Source organism: Empidonax traillii, unplaced genomic scaffold, assembly GCF_003031625.1.
Source record: "Empidonax traillii isolate 1590-97213 ecotype Southwest subspecies unplaced genomic scaffold, ASM303162v1 scaffold1433:size205388, whole genome shotgun sequence".
NCBI lineage: Eukaryota > Metazoa > Chordata > Aves > Passeriformes > Tyrannidae > Empidonax > Empidonax traillii.
In genome coordinates, this window is record NW_020956626.1 from 105,989 (window position 1) to 123,477 (window position 17,489).

Sequence of the window (17,489 nt, forward strand, 5' to 3'; positions counted from 1 at the left end):
GAGGTGGGGGCCGTGTTTGAGGGCCTGGGGTGATGGGGAGTGTGGAGGGGAATGGTTCCTGTTTCTCCTCATTCGCTTCCTCATTCGACCTCCACGTGCTCTCTCCCTCCCTTTGGAGATGCCAGGACAACCACACTGTTTGTACAACTGCTTACAAATTATTTTCCAGCATCTGGAGTCCCAAACCCTCCCTCACCCCAAGCCCTGGACCCACATTTCCACACAGCTCCTTTTGCCCCTTCCACCTTATCCTATTTGTGCAGCTTCCCTGCCCTCCTCCCACCTCATGATTCCTGCCATCCTTACACTGATCCAGAGGATGAAAATAGATGAAATCCTGCAAAATCCACATCCAGAGGGGCCATTTCTTCCTTTTGGAGCATGGCTGAGCTCTGGTTGCCGTAAAACCCCTCGTCCAGCCTGTGTTGGTTCAGGGAGGTCTTGCTTAACCCTCTTTAATTGGCAGCTCAGTGGGGAAGGCTCTGCGTGTGCTCTGGAGCGTTCCAGGCATGTGGGACACGGGAGCACAACTTCCAAAGGGACGGATGAAAGCGGGGCCACCTTATTACAGGCACCGGCTCCCCTTTCATTAGATCAGCTCTTGTTCTCCTCGCTCCTGCAGCTCCTGTGATTGGAAAATTGATGTTCAGCTCTGAAGAATCCCTTGTGCAGCCTCATCCTCCTTTTCCCTTGGGGGTTTTCAGGGTAAATTGCTGCTGCATTTGCATTTAAAAGGGTGGCACCACTGTTCCTCTCTGTGTTATTTGTCTAGCTCTGTCCTGTTAAATTCAGCAGGCCTTGGCATATCATGGAATTACTGAGGTTGGAAAAGACCTGTAAAAGCAACTCTTGCTTTTTTGGGGGGTCATATTGGTCCTCCTGCCTGAATTGGTGGTTCCTGGTTATCCTGGTTTTGCTGATATTTGCGTGAAACCTGTTTTAGTTCGACATTATGATTGTCCCCTTGGAATTAGGAGGCAGCTCTGGAGCAGGTGCAGACAGCATGTAGTCTGGGTTTTTTAGCCAAGCTGAGGGGTGAATTCATAGCTCTGGCAGCTCAGCTCTTCTTCTTTCAGGATTTGGGGAGCATAATTTCAGTGGAAATGCAGTTTCTGAGTGTCTGCTCCGGGCTGGGAAGCAAAGCCTTCCTGCCACAGACGCCACCATTCCTCTCTCCCAAAAAAAAAAAAAAAGAAAAAAAAGACGTGTTGCTGACTTCCTTGCCTTGTCTTCCCTTTCCAGCTGTCCCATTCCCCCCCACGCAGCGGCTCACTCTGAAGGAGGTGTTTGAGGATGGGAAGCCGAGGCTCGACGTCCTCAAGAGCCACTTGGTGAAGGAAGGGCGGCTGGAGGAGGACGCGGCCCTCAAGATCATCAACGACGGCGCCGCCATCCTGAGGCACGAGAAGACCATGATCGAGGTGGAGGCCCCTATCACAGGTCAGAGAGCCGAATAAGGGCCTCCTGGGATAACACCAGCAGGGCTGACACTGGTTTTTAACTGTGTTCCTTCCACCCAGAGGGGTTTTTTTAACTCTCAGAAGAGAGGGTTGTGCTGGCGGAGGTCGAGGCCGCCCCGCTCGGCTCCTTGTTGCTGTCGTGACCTTTCTTTTCTTGGCGTGTAATTGTGTCCCTCTTTTGTGCCGTTCTTGCTCCCCCAGTGTGTGGTGACATCCACGGGCAGTTTTTTGACCTGATGAAGCTGTTTGAAGTCGGAGGATCACCCAATAACACCCGCTACCTCTTCCTGGGAGACTACGTGGACAGAGGCTACTTCAGTATAGAGGTGACAAAGAGAGTTGAGCTTGCTGCTAAAGGAACCAAAAGCGTGGGGCCTCAGTTAAAATACAGCTCAGGATCAGTTAAATGCAGCTTGAAATCAGATAAATTCAGCTCAGAATTAGTTAAATACAACTCAGAGTCAGCTCAAACAGCAAAATCAAACCTCCTGTTCTGGATTTACCCTCCAGTCGAGCTCTGCATGGAGTGAAAATCCCGTTGGTGACTCCCAGTGTGATTTAGGGCAGGAAAGTGATGCCCCAGTGTGGGGACTGAGCACTGGATCCTCCCCCAGTGGCGATGGTGGGGTTAAAGGCTGAACTCTGCCTTCTGGAGTGGAGTTTTAATGTCACTTGGAGCTGTCACTCAGGGAAGCAAGAGGGAGAGCTGATTGTGTGTTGCAGGCAACGGGATCCCACCAGGCAAGTGGGAAGCAAATGCTGGAAAACTTGCAGGATTCAGCTGAGCAGGGAGAAGATAAGTGTCACACGACTGAGCCTCTGCTTCCCCCTGAAAGAATCAGCCTTGGATTGGGGTCAGGACAAAGAGGGAATTGCTGGGGTTGTGTTGGGAGCTTTGCAGCTCCCTGGGATTCCACAGAATTGGGCAGCGCTGGGAGTTGTTGGTGTGAAGGACAGAGGAATCAGTGTGTCCCTGTGGAGACCTGGGATGGGACAGGATGGGGACAGCTATTAGTAAATGCCACAAATCCCAAGGGGCTGCAGCCCTCTGGATTCACAGAGGCGGTGGAGAAGGAGTGGAAATGGGAGTGTTTATCCCAGTTGGAAGCAACGCAGCGAAAGGGCTTTTGGGGAAACAGGGGCGTGAAAGCAGGGCTGGAATTAGCAGAGGAGGCGGCTTCTCCTGGAAGAGGGAAGGTTGCAGGAATAGCTGAGCCGTTGGTTCTGCAGAGGAGTCGTTCCCAGTTAAATCCTGGGGAGGAACTCTGCTGGATGAGCGCAAGTGGCTCTTTGAAGGCTTCTGCAGAGGATTTAGGGAGAGCACTGTGCTGGAGCAGCCCCTGGCTCCCTCCCAAGCCTCGGGAGTTCTGACAGGCAGCCAAGGTGTGACGAGGAGCCCTTTCCGGGGAAGCGGGTCCGGATGCTGGGAAGGTGGGGTTGGGCTGCTGGGATTTGTGGTGGTGCTGGCAGGAGGAGCCCCACAACCCCCCAGGGAGGAAGGGGAAGGACATCCAACTGCTCCTTTTCAATGGCTCGGCTTGTGCCAGTTGGGATTGCACTTGGAGTGTATTTACCTGGAAAAGAGATTATATTCCAGCCCAGGATTGATCAGACATGGAGATTTTACTCGCAGATCTGCGGGAGCGCTGTGCATCAGTGCCCTGCTCTCTCCGTGCTGGGACAGTCACAGGATCCTGGAATGATTTGGGTGGGAAGGGACCTTAAAGCTCATCCCATTTCACCCCCTGCCACGGGCAGGGACACCTTCCACTATCCCAGGTTGCTCCAACCTGGCTTTATTAAGGATTATTTAAGGCCAGATAAGTGTCTGGAGTTGCTCCTGGGGCTGTTGTAAACGGGCACTAATCAATCCCTGGGCTCAGGGCCCTGGAAAGGGTTCGGGGCAGGAAGCATCCAAGGCATGCAAGTGTGGAAACCTCCCTCATTCCTCATTCCAGCCCCTCAGGAGCCCTCGAGGGCTGTTGAAGGTCCTTCACTCTGTGCCCCACTGGTACCTGGCATCCTCCACATCCTTGGAAAGAGGCTGCAGGCCCCCCAGGGAATTGTGTGTGTGTGTCCAGGAAGAGATGTGGTGTCAAATTCCATCCCTTTTCACTTCAAAACCCTTCCAAATGTTCTTCTAAAATCCCTCTCCTGCAAGTTGCCAGCCCTCCACACATCCCAGATCCTCCCCTGTATCTCTGCTTTGCTTGGGTGCCAGGGCTGGTTCTTTCTCAAGTCATTGGGTTCATTTATAGCAACTTCCAACTTCTCCTGCCAGCCCTGAGAAGTGACATTTAGCTTGCAAACACGGGAGGTTAAAGCTTTAAATCCCAGAATAATTATAAATGGGTTTGTTGGGAGCATTCCTCCTGGTAACAGATGCAATAAAACATGATTCTGCTACCGGTGTTGGCCCCGTTCGCTTGCAGGAACTCAGAATTAATCAAGTTTTTAATGTGGGGTTGAATTCCAAGTGAGACACAGATGGTGCTTTACAGCTCCTTGGGTTTGGGGATCAGCTGGAGTGAGTCATGCAGAGCTTACCTTGCAGGTTCAGTGCTTTAACACCATCGTGGCTAAGCTGTGTGTACCAGGAACCGACTGGAAACCGGTTTATTTGGGGTCTGGAGGTTGTTTCCAGCTGGTTCCTGGGGATCTGTGCCCCAAATCAGCAAGATCTGAGAGTGTCAAACTGCTCACAGACTTTGTGCTTCCCACCCCCAGGCATGTGCAGGTTCTGTACCATCTCAGCCTCCAGGGTAAGCTCTTATTAGAGGCTTTAATCCAGATCTTGGGGCTGCTGTCATTCTGGATTGTCCTTCCAGCGCTCCAGATCGTTGGATAACATTCCCTGTGTGCCATGCCAGCTGATTTCCCCCTCAGCCTGGCAGTGCAGGCAGAGCACACACACAGGGAGGGTGAGCACTCCTGCTTTCCAGCCCCTTCCCTCAGGCTTTCTGGGAAGCTGCCCTGGAACATTCCTGGTCCAAACACCCCGTTTCAGTCTCGACTTCGGGCTGTGCCTCATCGAAAAGCCTCTTTTTACAGGTGGTGCTGCTCAGCTGGGGGGCTGTGGAGAGCCCTTTTCAAAAGGCAGAAAGCTTTGCTAAGCTTGTTTTTTGGCTCAAATTTCCTGTTTTGAACTCGAGCTTCACGTGACTGTGGCGTAAGCAGAGAAACGAGGCGTGGAGGGGGGTTGGGGGGGAGGGAGAGTCAGTGGGGGGGATAAAGTTGAATTTTTCGGCTGTTTAATGGACAAATGGCTGCCTGCTCCGCTGCATCCCGGTGGAACATCTGGAGCAAACAGCTGGTTTAGCTTTGCTGCTCTGTGAGTGGGGCTTTGGAAAGGGAAAAAAAAACAAAAAAAAAACAACAAACCTGCCCCCCCCCTCCCCAGCCCCCAGCTGGTTTGGGTGGACTGAAATCTCGTTTGTCATTTTTTGGAGTCGGCCCTAATATAGAGAGAAATCCGGGCAGCTTTTCCCCCACTGCTGCCTTTGGCCAAGATAGGATCCACTGCCCGGTATGGAGATGGGTTCCTCTCCAGGTTCCACTTTGGGTGTCTTCCCAGAAATGCTTCAGGAAGCCTCAGGCTGATTAGTCCCCCTGGAAAAGGGTTTTTCTGACTTTTTTTTTTTTATTATTATTTCTGACCTCCTCCTTCCCTGTCTTGCAGTGCGTGCTGTATTTATGGAGTTTAAAGATAAACCACCCCAAAACCTTGTTCCTCCTTCGAGGGAACCACGAGTGCAGGCACCTCACAGAATATTTCACCTTCAAGCAGGAATGTAAGTACCAGCAGTGCGAGGAGCATTTAAATAAGTTTTAAAAATATGTTTTCAAATATATTTTAAAAAATATATGTTGGAAAGGTGTGGGCCTTAATTTTTGTGCCTCTGAGCACAAAAATTAATATCAGAGCTGTATATATAATGACAAGATTAATCAGATTACTATCAGACTAATAATCAGATTAATATCAGATTAACACCAGATCAAATTAATATCCAGAGCTGTCAAAACCTGTTGTCTGTTTTTCCTGCTTACACAACTCTTGTCTTTCAGCCCCTGCTCTAAAAAATACCCCAAAAAACCCAAATATGTAAGTCCTGCAGAGCACCAAGTGTGTGTCGATGTGGCCTTTTGGTTGCAAAGAAGGGAGCGTGGCTGGAAGAAACGGGAACACATCTCCCCTGAGGAACCAGTCACATCCTCCCCTCCCTGACTGCCAGGCCCAGCAGCATTTAATCACTGCCAGAAGTGTTTCAGCTCCGGATTGTGCAGCTGGGATCGGTGATTCCAGTTGGGAACAAGGGGAAGGGTTTGCTCCTCCCTGTTTGTACTTTGGGAGAATCGTTTACCTTTAGGATTGTTTTGGTTACCCCTTGGGCCCTGGGTGCTGTTGGGTGGGGGAAGGCTCAGGGGGGACGAGGTGATAACTAGCGGCTGTTTGCTCAGGAATGAGCTGGAAAACACCTCTCAGCTCCCTGCTGGATCCCGGAGCCATCAGGTGGGGCAGGGGAGCTTCTGCAGCTGAGCTCAGTTCCAACCAGGCCACAGGGCTCCCTTTCCTTTTCCCTTCATCATCCTTAAAAACCCTGTTGGTGTCTGTGAAATAAGGATGTTTCTGATGCTGCAAGAGCCAAACTGCTTAGGAAAGGCCGTGGCATCTGTTTTAATGCGTGGAAAAAAAATCATCTTCCCCAAGCCTTTTTTCTCTTTACATCCAACGAACATTTTCTAAGCTGATATTTTCACTAATCCACAGGTGCAAAGTTGGAGTTGTGGGCCGCAAATGCAGAGTTTCCATCTCCCCTTAGGAGCTGGGCTCCTGGAATTCATTTCCCGGCACTCTGGCTGATCACAGCTTGATGTGATTCCTGTTCCCCAGGTCGAATCAAGTACTCGGAGCGAGTGTACGATGCGTGCATGGATACCTTTGACTGTCTTCCTCTTGCTGCCCTCCTAAACCAGCAATTCCTGTGTGTCCACGGAGGACTGTCTCCAGAAATCACGTGTCTAGATGACATTAGGAAAGTAAGTCATCTCCGTGGGGCCTTCCCATCGCCTCCAGTTCCAACCTGGGGTGGGATTAATGGCTTGACTCCTGCACGGCATTCCAAGGGGATGGAGGAGGGTTGTGTGTGTGTGTGTGTCCTGCCACAGCTCCCACCAGCAGCCTCCTGATGTTGTGTCCCGTTTTCCAGTTAGACAGGTTTAAGGAGCCTCCAGCCTTTGGTCCAATGTGTGACCTGCTCTGGTCCGATCCCTCCGAGGATTACGGCAACGAGAAAACGCTGGAGCATTTTGCCCACAACACTGTGCGGGGCTGCTCCTATTTCTACAGGTAAGAAAGGGGCTTTGGAGGGCACTTTGTCTGCCCCAAAATCAGACCACCCTGTGGTGGTGCTTTGCAGTGTACCTGAAATACTCTTCTCTTGGCTCTGATGCACGAATTACTATTTGGTTTTATCCTTCTGAAATATTGAGCTCTCCTTGGGTAACTTACTTCATGAAATAGTGGTCTGAGGCAGCAGAGATGCTCCTTTGTCTGGCAGGCTGCCCCATGAGTGGCTTTCAGTACCAGGATCTCTGGGAAATTATCTTCTCCTGCCTAAAAAAGCAGCGTTTGTGCTGACAGACCACTTGTAGGGCGGGTTTGTCACCGGGGGGCTGTTTAACAGAACCCTTTGCAATTAATTTTTGAGTGATCTACTGGCATTTTTGGGGGTGCTGGACAGAAACCAGGTGGTCCCTTGAAACCAAGACCACACGTTGTCTGTGCTCTCCTTTGCCTCCTGCTGAGTTACGCTTGCTTTTTGTTTTCCAGTTATCCTGCAGTGTGTGAATTTTTGCAGAACAATAGTTTGTTATCCGTAATCCGAGCTCACGAAGCCCAGGATGCTGGGTGAGTGCTGCAGCCCTGGGAGGTTTTGGGCAGGTTTGGGCTTTCCCTTGGCAAGGTTTTAACCACCTGCCCTGTTTTCCAGGTACCGAATGTACAGGAAGAGCCAGACAACAGGCTTTCCCTCGCTAATCACAATCTTCTCTGCACCAAATTACTTAGATGTCTATAACAACAAGGGTAAGGAGCTCTTGAGGGGAGGTCAGGGAATCCCTCTCCCATTCCTTGGGCACCTCCAGGGGTGGGGACTCCACCACCTGGACAGCCCTTTCTGATGCCTGACAGCCCTTTCCATGAAGAATTCCTCCTGATGTCCAACCTGACCCTCCCCTGCCACAGCTTAAGGCCGTTCCCTCTCCTCCTGTCCCTTGTTCCCTGGGAGCAGAGCCCGACCCCCCCCCCCGGCTTCCCCCTCCTGTCAGGGAGTTTTAGTGAGAAATAAAGTCTCCCTTGAGCCTCCTTTTCTGCAGGCTGAACCCCTCCAGCCCCTTCCCCAGCTCCATTCCCTTCCCTGGACACACTCCAGCCCCTCAATGTCCTTCCTGAATGGAGGGGCCCAGAACTGGACACAGCCCTCGGGGGGGCCTTCCCAGTGCCCAGCAGGGAGGGACAATCCCTGCCCCGCCGCTGCCGCCACAGTGGTTTTGATATAAAAATACACTATTTTTGATATAAAACCCCTCTCCTCCAGTTGCATTCTTGGGCATGAAATGAAAGAGAGCTTTGTGTGCTGAACTGAAGTGGTTGGTTCCCTGACTTAATGTGTTACTGTGGTAATTAGCTGTCGAGTCATAGAGCCTGGAATAAAGCTCTCATTCCCAGCCACGGGACAACGGAGCCCTTTTGTGGGACGCTGCCATCCAAGAGAAGCTGATAGTGTAGGCAAGCTTCCCACTTCCACCCTGCCTCTTAAATCATGAGGGGATTTTCCTCAGCTCTGGGGTTTTTTAACCCCTCCCTTTGGATCTTTTGTTCTGTGTTTTGCATCAGCTTTTTTCAGAAATTCTTCCCTGGGAGGCTGGGGAGGCCCTGGCACAGGTTTGCCCAGAGAAGCTGTGTCTACCCCATCCCTGGAAGTGTCCAAGGCCAGGTTGGAGCAACCTGGTCTAGTGGAAGGTGTTCCTGCCTGTGGCAGGGGGTGGAACAAGATGAATTTTAAGGTCCCTTCCAACCCAAACCATTCCAACTCCTGAATTCCCAGTGCCCATGGACACGTGTTCTCTTGGCTTTTTTTCTCCCCCAGCTGCTGTACTGAAATATGAAAACAACGTCATGAACATCAGGCAGTTCAACTGTTCCCCTCACCCCTACTGGCTTCCAAACTTCATGGATGTCTTCACATGGTCTTTGCCTTTCGTAGGGGAAAAGGGTAAGAGGGGTTTGGATTTCTGTTCTGAGTTCCCAGTGACGGGTCACAGTTCCCTGAACCTTAGAAATGTGTCCCATATGTGATGGGAGAGTTTTGCAGCTCATTGGTAGCAGGTAGCACTGGAAAACAGTTCAAATTCAAGGAAATCTTCGTATTCCTGGTTCAGATTCTTGGAAAAACCGTTGTTTATGCTTGTTTTAAAGACCTTTTAGGTTGCTCCCCTCTTGCTCTGTCTGCATTGTTGATGGGGCTGATCTTGGGTTGTGTAGCCCCACCTTGGAATCTGGAGACATTTCTCTTCTTCTGGGTTTGCAACAGAGGAATTAAAAACTCCTGTTGGCTCGTGGCCCACCAAAAAGGAAACATTCATTTCAATCAGAGGCTTATTTTGTTCCGAAGGGGGGCGAGGCAGCTTAAAATATGCCCAAGACTCTGCCTCAGCTTTCCAGCAAGAGGATTTTTTTTTACATCTCCCGATGACTTTAAATTCCACCCCGGTGTTGTGTGTTTGGAGTGTACCTTCAAACTCTGAACTGCCAAAGGGGTTTTGTTGGGTTTTTTTTGACTTTGAGGCACTAAAAGTCTAATTTCCCCCTACCTTGACTCTTCAAATTCAGCATTCCTGGAGCCAGGTGGGGGTCGGGATGGGGAGGGGGGACCTTGGACGAGCTCAGGCTGTTCTGCAGGAATGTTGGCACCTCAGTCCCCACGTCTGGTTCATCTGTGCTGTGCTTGGACTGCATCCACCTCCTTGGCAGAAGATGGAGCGTGTGTCGTCTGCTCTGGTACCGCTGCGAGGTACCAGCAGCTGCGGCTAAAAGTGTCTTTTAGGCTCCCACTTCCAGGGAATAAACGACCTTGAAAACCATTCCCTGTCGCAGCTCGTCCTCCAGGATCCCTCCCTGCTCCAGGGTGTGCCCCAGGCCTCTCTGACCCCCCCTGTCTGTGCCTCTTGCAGTCACCGAGATGCTCGTTAACATCCTCAACATCTGCTCCGACGACGAGCTGATTTCGGACGGGGATGAGACGTTGGAAGGTAAAATATCACTGTTGGGACCTGCTGACAGCAGGGGAGGGAAGGTGGGGAAAGGTGTTTGATGCCTGAGCAGCACTTGATTTATAGCTGGATGCCCAGCTCTCCAGTTCCGTTTTGGCCAAACCTTGTGCAGTTCTGGGTAGGAAACGTTTATTTTATTTTTTTTTTCCTCGTTTGCTCTTCAGTCACAGAGAAATTAAATGGCATTCACTGCGACAGACACTTCTTGCCAGCTACTCTGGGAATGGTTTCCTGCTCCTTACACAGGCTGCTGGTTATTTTTTTTTCCCCCAATTCAAAATTTTCTGCACCAAAATATCCACCCAGTCTTCTCATCTGTTGCAGTGAGCTCCTGTGTAAAGCAGCTTCTCACGTCACCCCTCTCCAAAAAAACAGAATGCCGTTTTTGGCCTGGATTTTAAGCTGTGCATGAAAGGGACGAATCAGTGGCTGAGCTGACGTGCAGTTTGGAATTTGGGGGGCCTCAGGATGCCGTGGGGGGGCAGTGAGAAGTGGGGGGCCCTGAGCTGCTTCGGTCCCGGCTGGAGACTCTTAACCCGCTTCTCCCATTGCATTTCGTTTTTGCTTTTTTTGGTTTGGTTTTTTGTTTTGTTTTGTTTTTTTAGTTTTTTCTTTCCTCCTTCCCATGAAAATTAAATTTGTTTCTTCTATCTCTGTCTTCATCTACTTGTTTCTTGGTGTCTCCTCTCCCTGAAGATCACTACATTTCAAGCTATCCGAAAGGTACCCAGCTAGAATTTGCTACGAGCTTAATTTTCACTGCCTGTGCCACCAGATCCTTGAAGTGGATTTCCAGAGCTGACTAGTCGGGCAGGCTCTTCATCCCCTTTCAGTTTTAACATAAGCTCCATGTGTTTTTTTAACCTTTCTGCGTTCCTCCAGGAGCCTGAGGAACGGGGTCACGTTTCTACCTGATTCTGAATGCAGCCACGTAGTGCATGGCTGAGCCATGGTGCATGTTAGACCCGGGTTTGGCTTTCCTGTCCTCATGTGTACTGGGCCATGTGAGGAATCTCAGCTGAGAGGAGATGGATTTGTGTCCCCCCCTCCCCGTTTTACCTGGATTTTTTTGGTTTGGTTTCAGTTCCCTCCATGCTTTTTCTCTCCCGTCGGGCCCGTGGAGCGGGAGGGGAGTCCACCTCTCCCCCCTTTGTGTTTGTGTGGGGTCCGAGCGGAGCTGCCAGGCCCTGGCCAGCCCTTCCCTGTGCTCCTTGGATGCCAAAGCTGATGCTTGCGTGGCACAGCAGTGCCCATCAGCCGTCAGACCCCTCCGTGCTCTGCCTTGCAAAACTGTGTCTACATGGCTGAGTCATTTGTGTTACATCCTGTGTAGTGTGAGCCAACCTGGTGAGCTTCCAACAGAGACCTCCCCAGATCCGTGTCCCTCGGTGGTTCTACTCTCTCTAGAGCTCTCGAGTCCGTGTGCCATCTCGCTGGTGTTGCCCTTCTCACTGCCATCCTGATGCCATCCTGATGCCATCCTCCAGCACCGTTCTCTCTCTGGTGTAGCTGTGAATCTGTAAACCATGATTTCTTTTCCTGGAGTCAGGCAGGTGCTTCATACTGGCATCCCCGTGGGATAGCAGGAAGCCTCCCAACGTGCTGCTCTGTGCTCTTTTCTCTCCCTTAGGCGGGACAACAGTCCGTAAGGAGATCATCAGGAATAAGATCAGAGCCATTGGGAAGATGGCACGTGTGTTCTCGGTTCTTCGGTAAGGATGGGTTTGATTTGGGGGTTGGGTGACAGGGGAATGTCAGTCAGTCAGGAACCTCACAAAATGCCCGGTGTGAGCATTGCACTGACCTCTCTGAGCTCCTTGTGTCGCTGTTCCCCACAGGGAGGAGAGTGAGAGCGTGCTGACCCTCAAAGGCCTGACCCCCACAGGTACCCTGCCCCTGGGAGTGCTCTCGGGGGGCAGGCAGACCCTCCAGACCGGTGAGTGTCCCTGATCCCCCCCACCCTGCTCTGCTCCACCTGCCCCAAACCCCCCTGCCCAGCCCCCACAGGCAGCCTGGAGGGTGCCAGGGGACCCCAGGGATGGCTCAGGCCCACGGGGAGGAAGGATCCCGAGCCAGGAAGGAGCAGAGGTGTAGGTGGGGATGTGGAGAGACGCCAAGGCAGTCCCTGTGTACCCCAGAGGAAGGAATGCCACAGCACCCTGCCCAAAGCATGTGCATTGCTTAACTGTATGTTTTGCAAGGATTTTTTTATCCTTTATTTCCCTCCTGATGCTGCATGGTGCACATCCTCTGCCTCACCTTGCTGCTGCTGCTGCTGTGTGACAGCCTCTGTGTGAATGTGACAGTGACACACCTTGTTTGTTCTTCGTTAACTCCCCCCACCTCCCCCAAAACCGCCCCTGGGAAATTAGGAATCCCGAACACAGGAAGGCTTAGCCAAAGGAATGAGATGCATCCAGGCCTGGATGTTTTATATTAAGACTCCTCTCAGGTTTTGATCTGGTTTGGGAGGTTTCTTTCCGCTTTGCTACCTTCCCTCAGTGTTGGTGGAGGGCTGGGAGCAGGATCCAATCCATGGGCTTCCCACTCACAGAGCAGGGAGGGACGTTGGCTGATGGTCAGGGAATGAGCTGTCCCAGTAACGTGTCCCCAGAGGGAATCCTGTAATCTAGTGTTTTAATCCTTTCCTGCCATCCTTTGAAGGCTGGCATGTCCCCAGCTTCCCTCTTCCCATGGGCACCGGGGATTTCCTGCAGCTCACACAGGGACGAGGCCGGGGCTGCCTGGATTAAATAGTTCACGAGTAGGAAACGTGTAAATACTGCTGCCTGCTCCCAGGGAGGGTGCAGCATCACTCCCAAACTCATGCATTTCTCTGCCCACAGAGGAGGATGGATTATTTTTTTTTTTCCCCTTTTTATTTTTTATAGAAACCATCGTGGTCCTGTCGCCCCAGTTCTGGGAACAGAGCCTGAGTGGGAAGGTGGCTGTTGCAGCAGCTTTGTCTCTGTAATCTGACAGCACAGGGTGATGCTGTGATGTTCTCCAGCCCCTTCCCCTCTCGGGGGGTTCTCTGAGGGGTACCACGGACCTTCCCCCTCCCCCCAAAATAGGCATCTCCCCAGGACAGAACAAACAAGCTGGGCCTTTGCTCTGCCTTACCCGCCCTGCCCACTGCCTCTTCCTACAGCTGCAGGCTCCCCCTGCTTCCCTCAGCACCCCCCTGCTTCTCCTGCCCTTCTCACCCCCAGTTCCCTGTCCTACCCCCTTCTCCCACCCCTTTTTCCCCGTCCTGCCCTCTCTCCCACCCCGCCCCATTCCGCACATCCCTTTGCACTCCCGGCAGCCTCCTGGTGAATTTATGGGAGCTCCGTCCACCCAGTGAGGAGAAAAGGGGGCTGCCCCCCTTTAGGGGTGCCTCTGCACCCCAAAAAAGGAGAAACAGGGCTGCAGGTAGCACTGGAGGGAGGCCCTTCCCTCCCGAGCCCCCCCCCCAGCTTTCCACAGCACAGCTTAGCAAAATCAACGGAATGAAGTCACCAAATCCAGGGCAAAGCTGTTCAGCCACAGCTTCATCCTTCCCCTGTGGCCTCCCAAGGACCGTGCGGCCTTTGTACTGGGGCCAAAGTGGTGTTTTGAGGCTGAAAACCAGAGAATCTGTTCTAGGGAAGGGCCTTCTCCTCCCAGATGTTGAGTCAGGGCCTGCCAAAACTTGGCCCGTTGCTGCAGCGGATTTAGGAGAGGGGACCTTGCTCAGCTCGGTGGTGCCTCGTTGCTTGGTAACACTTTCAGGGGGTGGAGCTGGAGCCAAACTGGGTTTGAAGCATCGGCCTTATTTTTTCCTCTAACTCAAGGCATCGGTAGCGGAGCAGCCCAGTAACTGCTGCTCGTCCTTCCCTGGAAAACAGGCTGTCCCTCTGCTCCCAAACATCCTCACATCCCCCAGGATCACTTCCCTCACACAGCCGTGGAGGCAGGGGGTGAATTCCACATAATTTACCTCCTGGAAGCAGCCAGAGCCCCTACCTGGGAGCAGGGGGGGTGAGACCCACGGCTTAGCCCGAGGTTATCCCTTGTCCTTTCCGTGCGCCCCGGGGGCGCGCAGCAGGAAGCCCCCTCTCTCTGCTTCTCTCTTCTTCCATCGGATCAGCCTGTGTGGGGAGGAAGGGAGACTCCCCCTGCAACCCTGAGGGAGTCCCCTTCCACCCTCCTGTCCACCTGCTGTCACCTCTCTCCTCCCTGTCGCCCGTGGTTTGGCAGCACCGGGGCTGGGGGAGCGTGGGCTCTGCGTCGCAGCCATGATGTCGGATCACTCACTGTCACTCTGTTTTGTTTTTTTTTTTGTTTTCTTTTTTTTTTTTTCCTGTCTTCATTTTTGCATGCCACTGTTCTTCTGTATTGCAGCCACAGTAGAAGCGGTAGAGGCACGGGAAGGTATGGCTAGAACCCGGCGAGAGACCCCAAACCATCTCCGTGTGTGCGTGCGCTGACCCTAAAGAGCTTTATCAGCCCTTACAGAAGCTTTTTACTCTTGCATCACCAGAAGTGGGGGGAGGATGAGGCCCTGCTGGGGACCAAAAAAAAACAAAAACCAAAACAAACAGCCAGTGGTTTGGTTCGAGGCTGTTTGAGCCTCAGTGAGGGTGTTGCTCAGTGAAACCCCTTTCTTTGGAGGGTTGCCAGGGCGGTTTTGTGTTCTGGTGGTTGGGGTCCTGCAATCTGATCTCATGGGGGACTCCAGGCTGCCAGCACGGCCAAAATCCTTAGGAAACAGAGGATTTTGTGGTGCTGATGTAACCCCTGCCTTCTGGGCCGAGGTGGAGAGCAGGTTTCTCCCTGTGGAGTGTAGAAATGGCAGATCCCCGAGGATTTTTTCCTCGATTCTGAATGGGGGCCACACAGCTCTGTAGAGGCTTTGCTTACCAAGGGAAGTTGTTTGTAATGCAGCCAAGTCCTTGGAAAAGATTTGGCACGGCCCCCTTTTTCCTTAAATTACGTGTAACACAAAGAAGTTTCACATTTGGTCCAGATCATCACGGACGTGCTCGGCCTCGCAGTGATGGAACAGGGACGTGAAAGCCCTCGGGGGGGGATCCATCCCTCCCAAAACTGCCCCATGTGTCTCCTGGTCATGCAAGAGCTCTGCCTTTGTGATCCAAGGATTAGCTGTTCCCTCTCTGGTGTTGCAGTGTGTGGTTTGTGTCGGAGTTCAGAGCCTTGTGGTGGTGTCTTTGTTCTGTCGGTTTGGTTTGGCTTTTTTTTTTTTTTTAGTGTTGTTATTATTTTTTTAGTGTCGTGTTGTTCAGCTTGGAACTTTTCCTGAGATTTCACTCTTTGGGGACAGCGAGCGCTTGTCTGGTTCTTCAGGTTCCTGCTGCTGGATTAAAAAAGGGCAGGTGGGATGTTGGGAAGGAATTCTTCCCTGTGAGGGTGGGGAGGGACTGGGATGGAATTCCCAGAGAAGCTGTGGCTGCCCCATCCCTGGGAGCGTCCAAAGCCAGGTGGGAGCAACCTGGACTAGTGGAAGGTGCCCTTGCCCGTGGAACTGGATGATTTTAAGGTCCCTCCTGACCCAAACCATTCCATGATTCCATGGAAAAGAGAAGCTCTGAGGGAGCAGAGCGAGTCGCCGCGGTTGAATCCCAGTCTTTGCTGCTGTGATTCCCACCAGCGAATTCCAAACCCACCAAATCCCAAAACCACCACCCCCCCTCCCCCAAAAACATCCCGGTGGATCCCAAATCCAGCCAGGCGCTGTACCCAGACGGGCGCTCTCTGTCCCGCTGACCGTCCCGTTCGTGTCCTGCCGTGTTGCTCAGAGGGCTCCTCGCCGCCAATCCCCCCCCGGGCTGGCACTAACACCCCCCCTCCCCTTCCTGCTCCCTTCTCCCCGCAGCCATCCGCGGGTTCTCCCCGCAGCACAAGATCCGCAGCTTCGAGGAGGCGCGGGGGCTGGACCGGATCAACGAGCGGATGCCGCCGCGCAAGGATTCCCTGCACTCGGACGGGCCCGTGAACTTGGTAACCTCGAACTCTGCGGACAAGAACGGCACGGGGAAGAAGCCCCAGTAACGCTGCGAGCGCCCGAACCTGCACCGCTAAAGGATCCAAAACTCAATGAATTTTATTTATTTATTATCGGGGGTGGGCTGGGGGCGAGGGGGGGTTGAAGCCAACGTCACCCGGAGGCACGTCCATAAGTCCAGTTCGCATCCGTTCTGTAAAGGAAGGGCGACCATTTTTGTAATTATTATTAATTTTTTTTTTTTTTTAATTTATGTTCAATATATATAAGAGGAGTCCATTTTTTTTTTTTTTTTTTTTTTTTTTTTTTTTTTTTTTTTTTTTTTTTTTTTTTTTTTTTTTTTTTTTTTTTTAATTTAGAAACCAATCCAACTGCTAGTGCATCCCGGGAATGTTGTGCTATCCGGCTGCCCTCCCCAAGAGGCCAAACCTCTGTGGAGGGGCAAGGGATTAAAAGAAACAAACAAAAAAATCAGTCAAACCAGGCAACTTGGATCGTTGGCTCTGGGACAATTGGGAGCTGGCCTGAGCTTTGCAAAGCAGGTCCTTCCCTTCAGGACAGGGTTGGGTTGGTTTTTTCCTTTTCACACCTGTTTTCCTCCCAGATTTTCCTGTTGTTTTCAAGTCCTTGCCTACCTGCAGCTGCTGCTTTAGCAACCGGTTCCCTGGAAGGCACGTTGTTGATCCATCCCTATTCCAAGGTGACAGCCAGGATTAGCTCTGAAGGACTCCAGGGTGTTAACACCAATCACAGCACCTTTTCCTTCAGGAATTCAGCCTTATTCCAGTGGAATCCCAAACAAAAATTAGGGGAGGGCAGGTGGGGGAATTGCTGCCCCTTGTTGCGGCTTGTTCCAACTCGGAGCAGCCACTTTGCTGCCCGTGCAGCAAAATTCCCTTGGGAATCGCTCTGATTCAGAGCAGAGGAATTATCTCTGCTGTCTGGTGATCTGTGGGAAAGCTGCCAGGCCTGAATTTTAAAGGAAAAGGGGGTGATTTATAACCTGGGGAAGAACAGACCCCCTGTTGTCCCACCACCACATGCTGCTGAGCCCGTGGCACATTCCCTGTTCCCAGCCCTGGAATCGGCCCTTGTGGTCAGTTTGGGGTGGGGCCCCCTCAGTGTCACCTCCCTGTCCCCCCAGGGTGTGTTCTGGGGGGTCTTCCACTCACTGTGGTTGACTTGGGGCATCACCCATGGTTTGCCAGTGGCTATTCCTCTGACTCCAAAGGAGCCGTGGGCACCTCAGCCTTTCCCAGCAGCTGGAAAAGAATTTGGGATAAGATTTGTGGGGATGCTGCCCTTTTGGAAGCACCTCCCTCGGCTGCAGGGAGGGGAGGGAGGTTTGGCAGGAGGCTGGAAGGTATAACTGGGCGGATCTGGGGGAATTTTTGAAAGGGTGTTTGTGCAGTACTATTGAGGGATCTCCAGGGGGTTCCCAGGGGATGCCCCCCATGTGGTGCTGGGGATTTTGGAGCGTAGGTGTGTTCCCTTTTCCTTTGGGAAGGGATTTTGTGAGATTCCCGTCAGCCGCATCGGTTGCCCGGAGCCAAGGAAGCAAACCCCTGGCCAGCTTTCCCTTCTTTCCCACCTTTTCCCATGCTCGAGCCTCTCCCAAGGGACCTTTGCCAACACTTTCTCTGGATCTTGCTGTCTCCCCTTTGTGATTCCAGCGCCAGAGGAAAACAGCAACTTTGCAGGAAGCTTTC

At 52.2% G+C, this 17,489-nt stretch overlaps 1 protein-coding gene across 6 annotated transcripts; it reads left to right on the forward strand.

Moving 5' to 3' along the window:
• The first annotated feature begins 1,241 nt into the window (after positions 1-1,241).
• On the forward strand, positions 1,242-16,059 carry PPP3CC (protein phosphatase 3 catalytic subunit gamma). Of its 6 annotated transcripts, none has more exons than XM_027907274.1 (14): positions 1,242-1,440; positions 1,662-1,786; positions 5,140-5,251; positions 6,355-6,500; positions 6,671-6,810; positions 7,294-7,371; positions 7,454-7,548; positions 8,612-8,737; positions 9,696-9,773; positions 10,491-10,517; positions 11,425-11,506; positions 11,633-11,730; positions 14,160-14,232; positions 15,652-16,059. In XM_027907274.1, exons 1-14 carry the CDS (start codon positions 1,413-1,415, stop codon positions 15,923-15,925), a joined length of 1,482 nt encoding a protein of 493 aa, XP_027763075.1. In that variant the 5' UTR covers positions 1,242-1,412; the 3' UTR covers positions 15,926-16,059. The 6 variants fall into 6 exon arrangements, with proteins under 6 accessions (XP_027763075.1, XP_027763077.1, XP_027763076.1 ...); XM_027907276.1 differs by having other exon boundaries at positions 14,160-14,189; XM_027907275.1 differs by lacking the exon at positions 10,491-10,517.
• Positions 16,060-17,489: the final 1,430 nt, after the last annotated feature.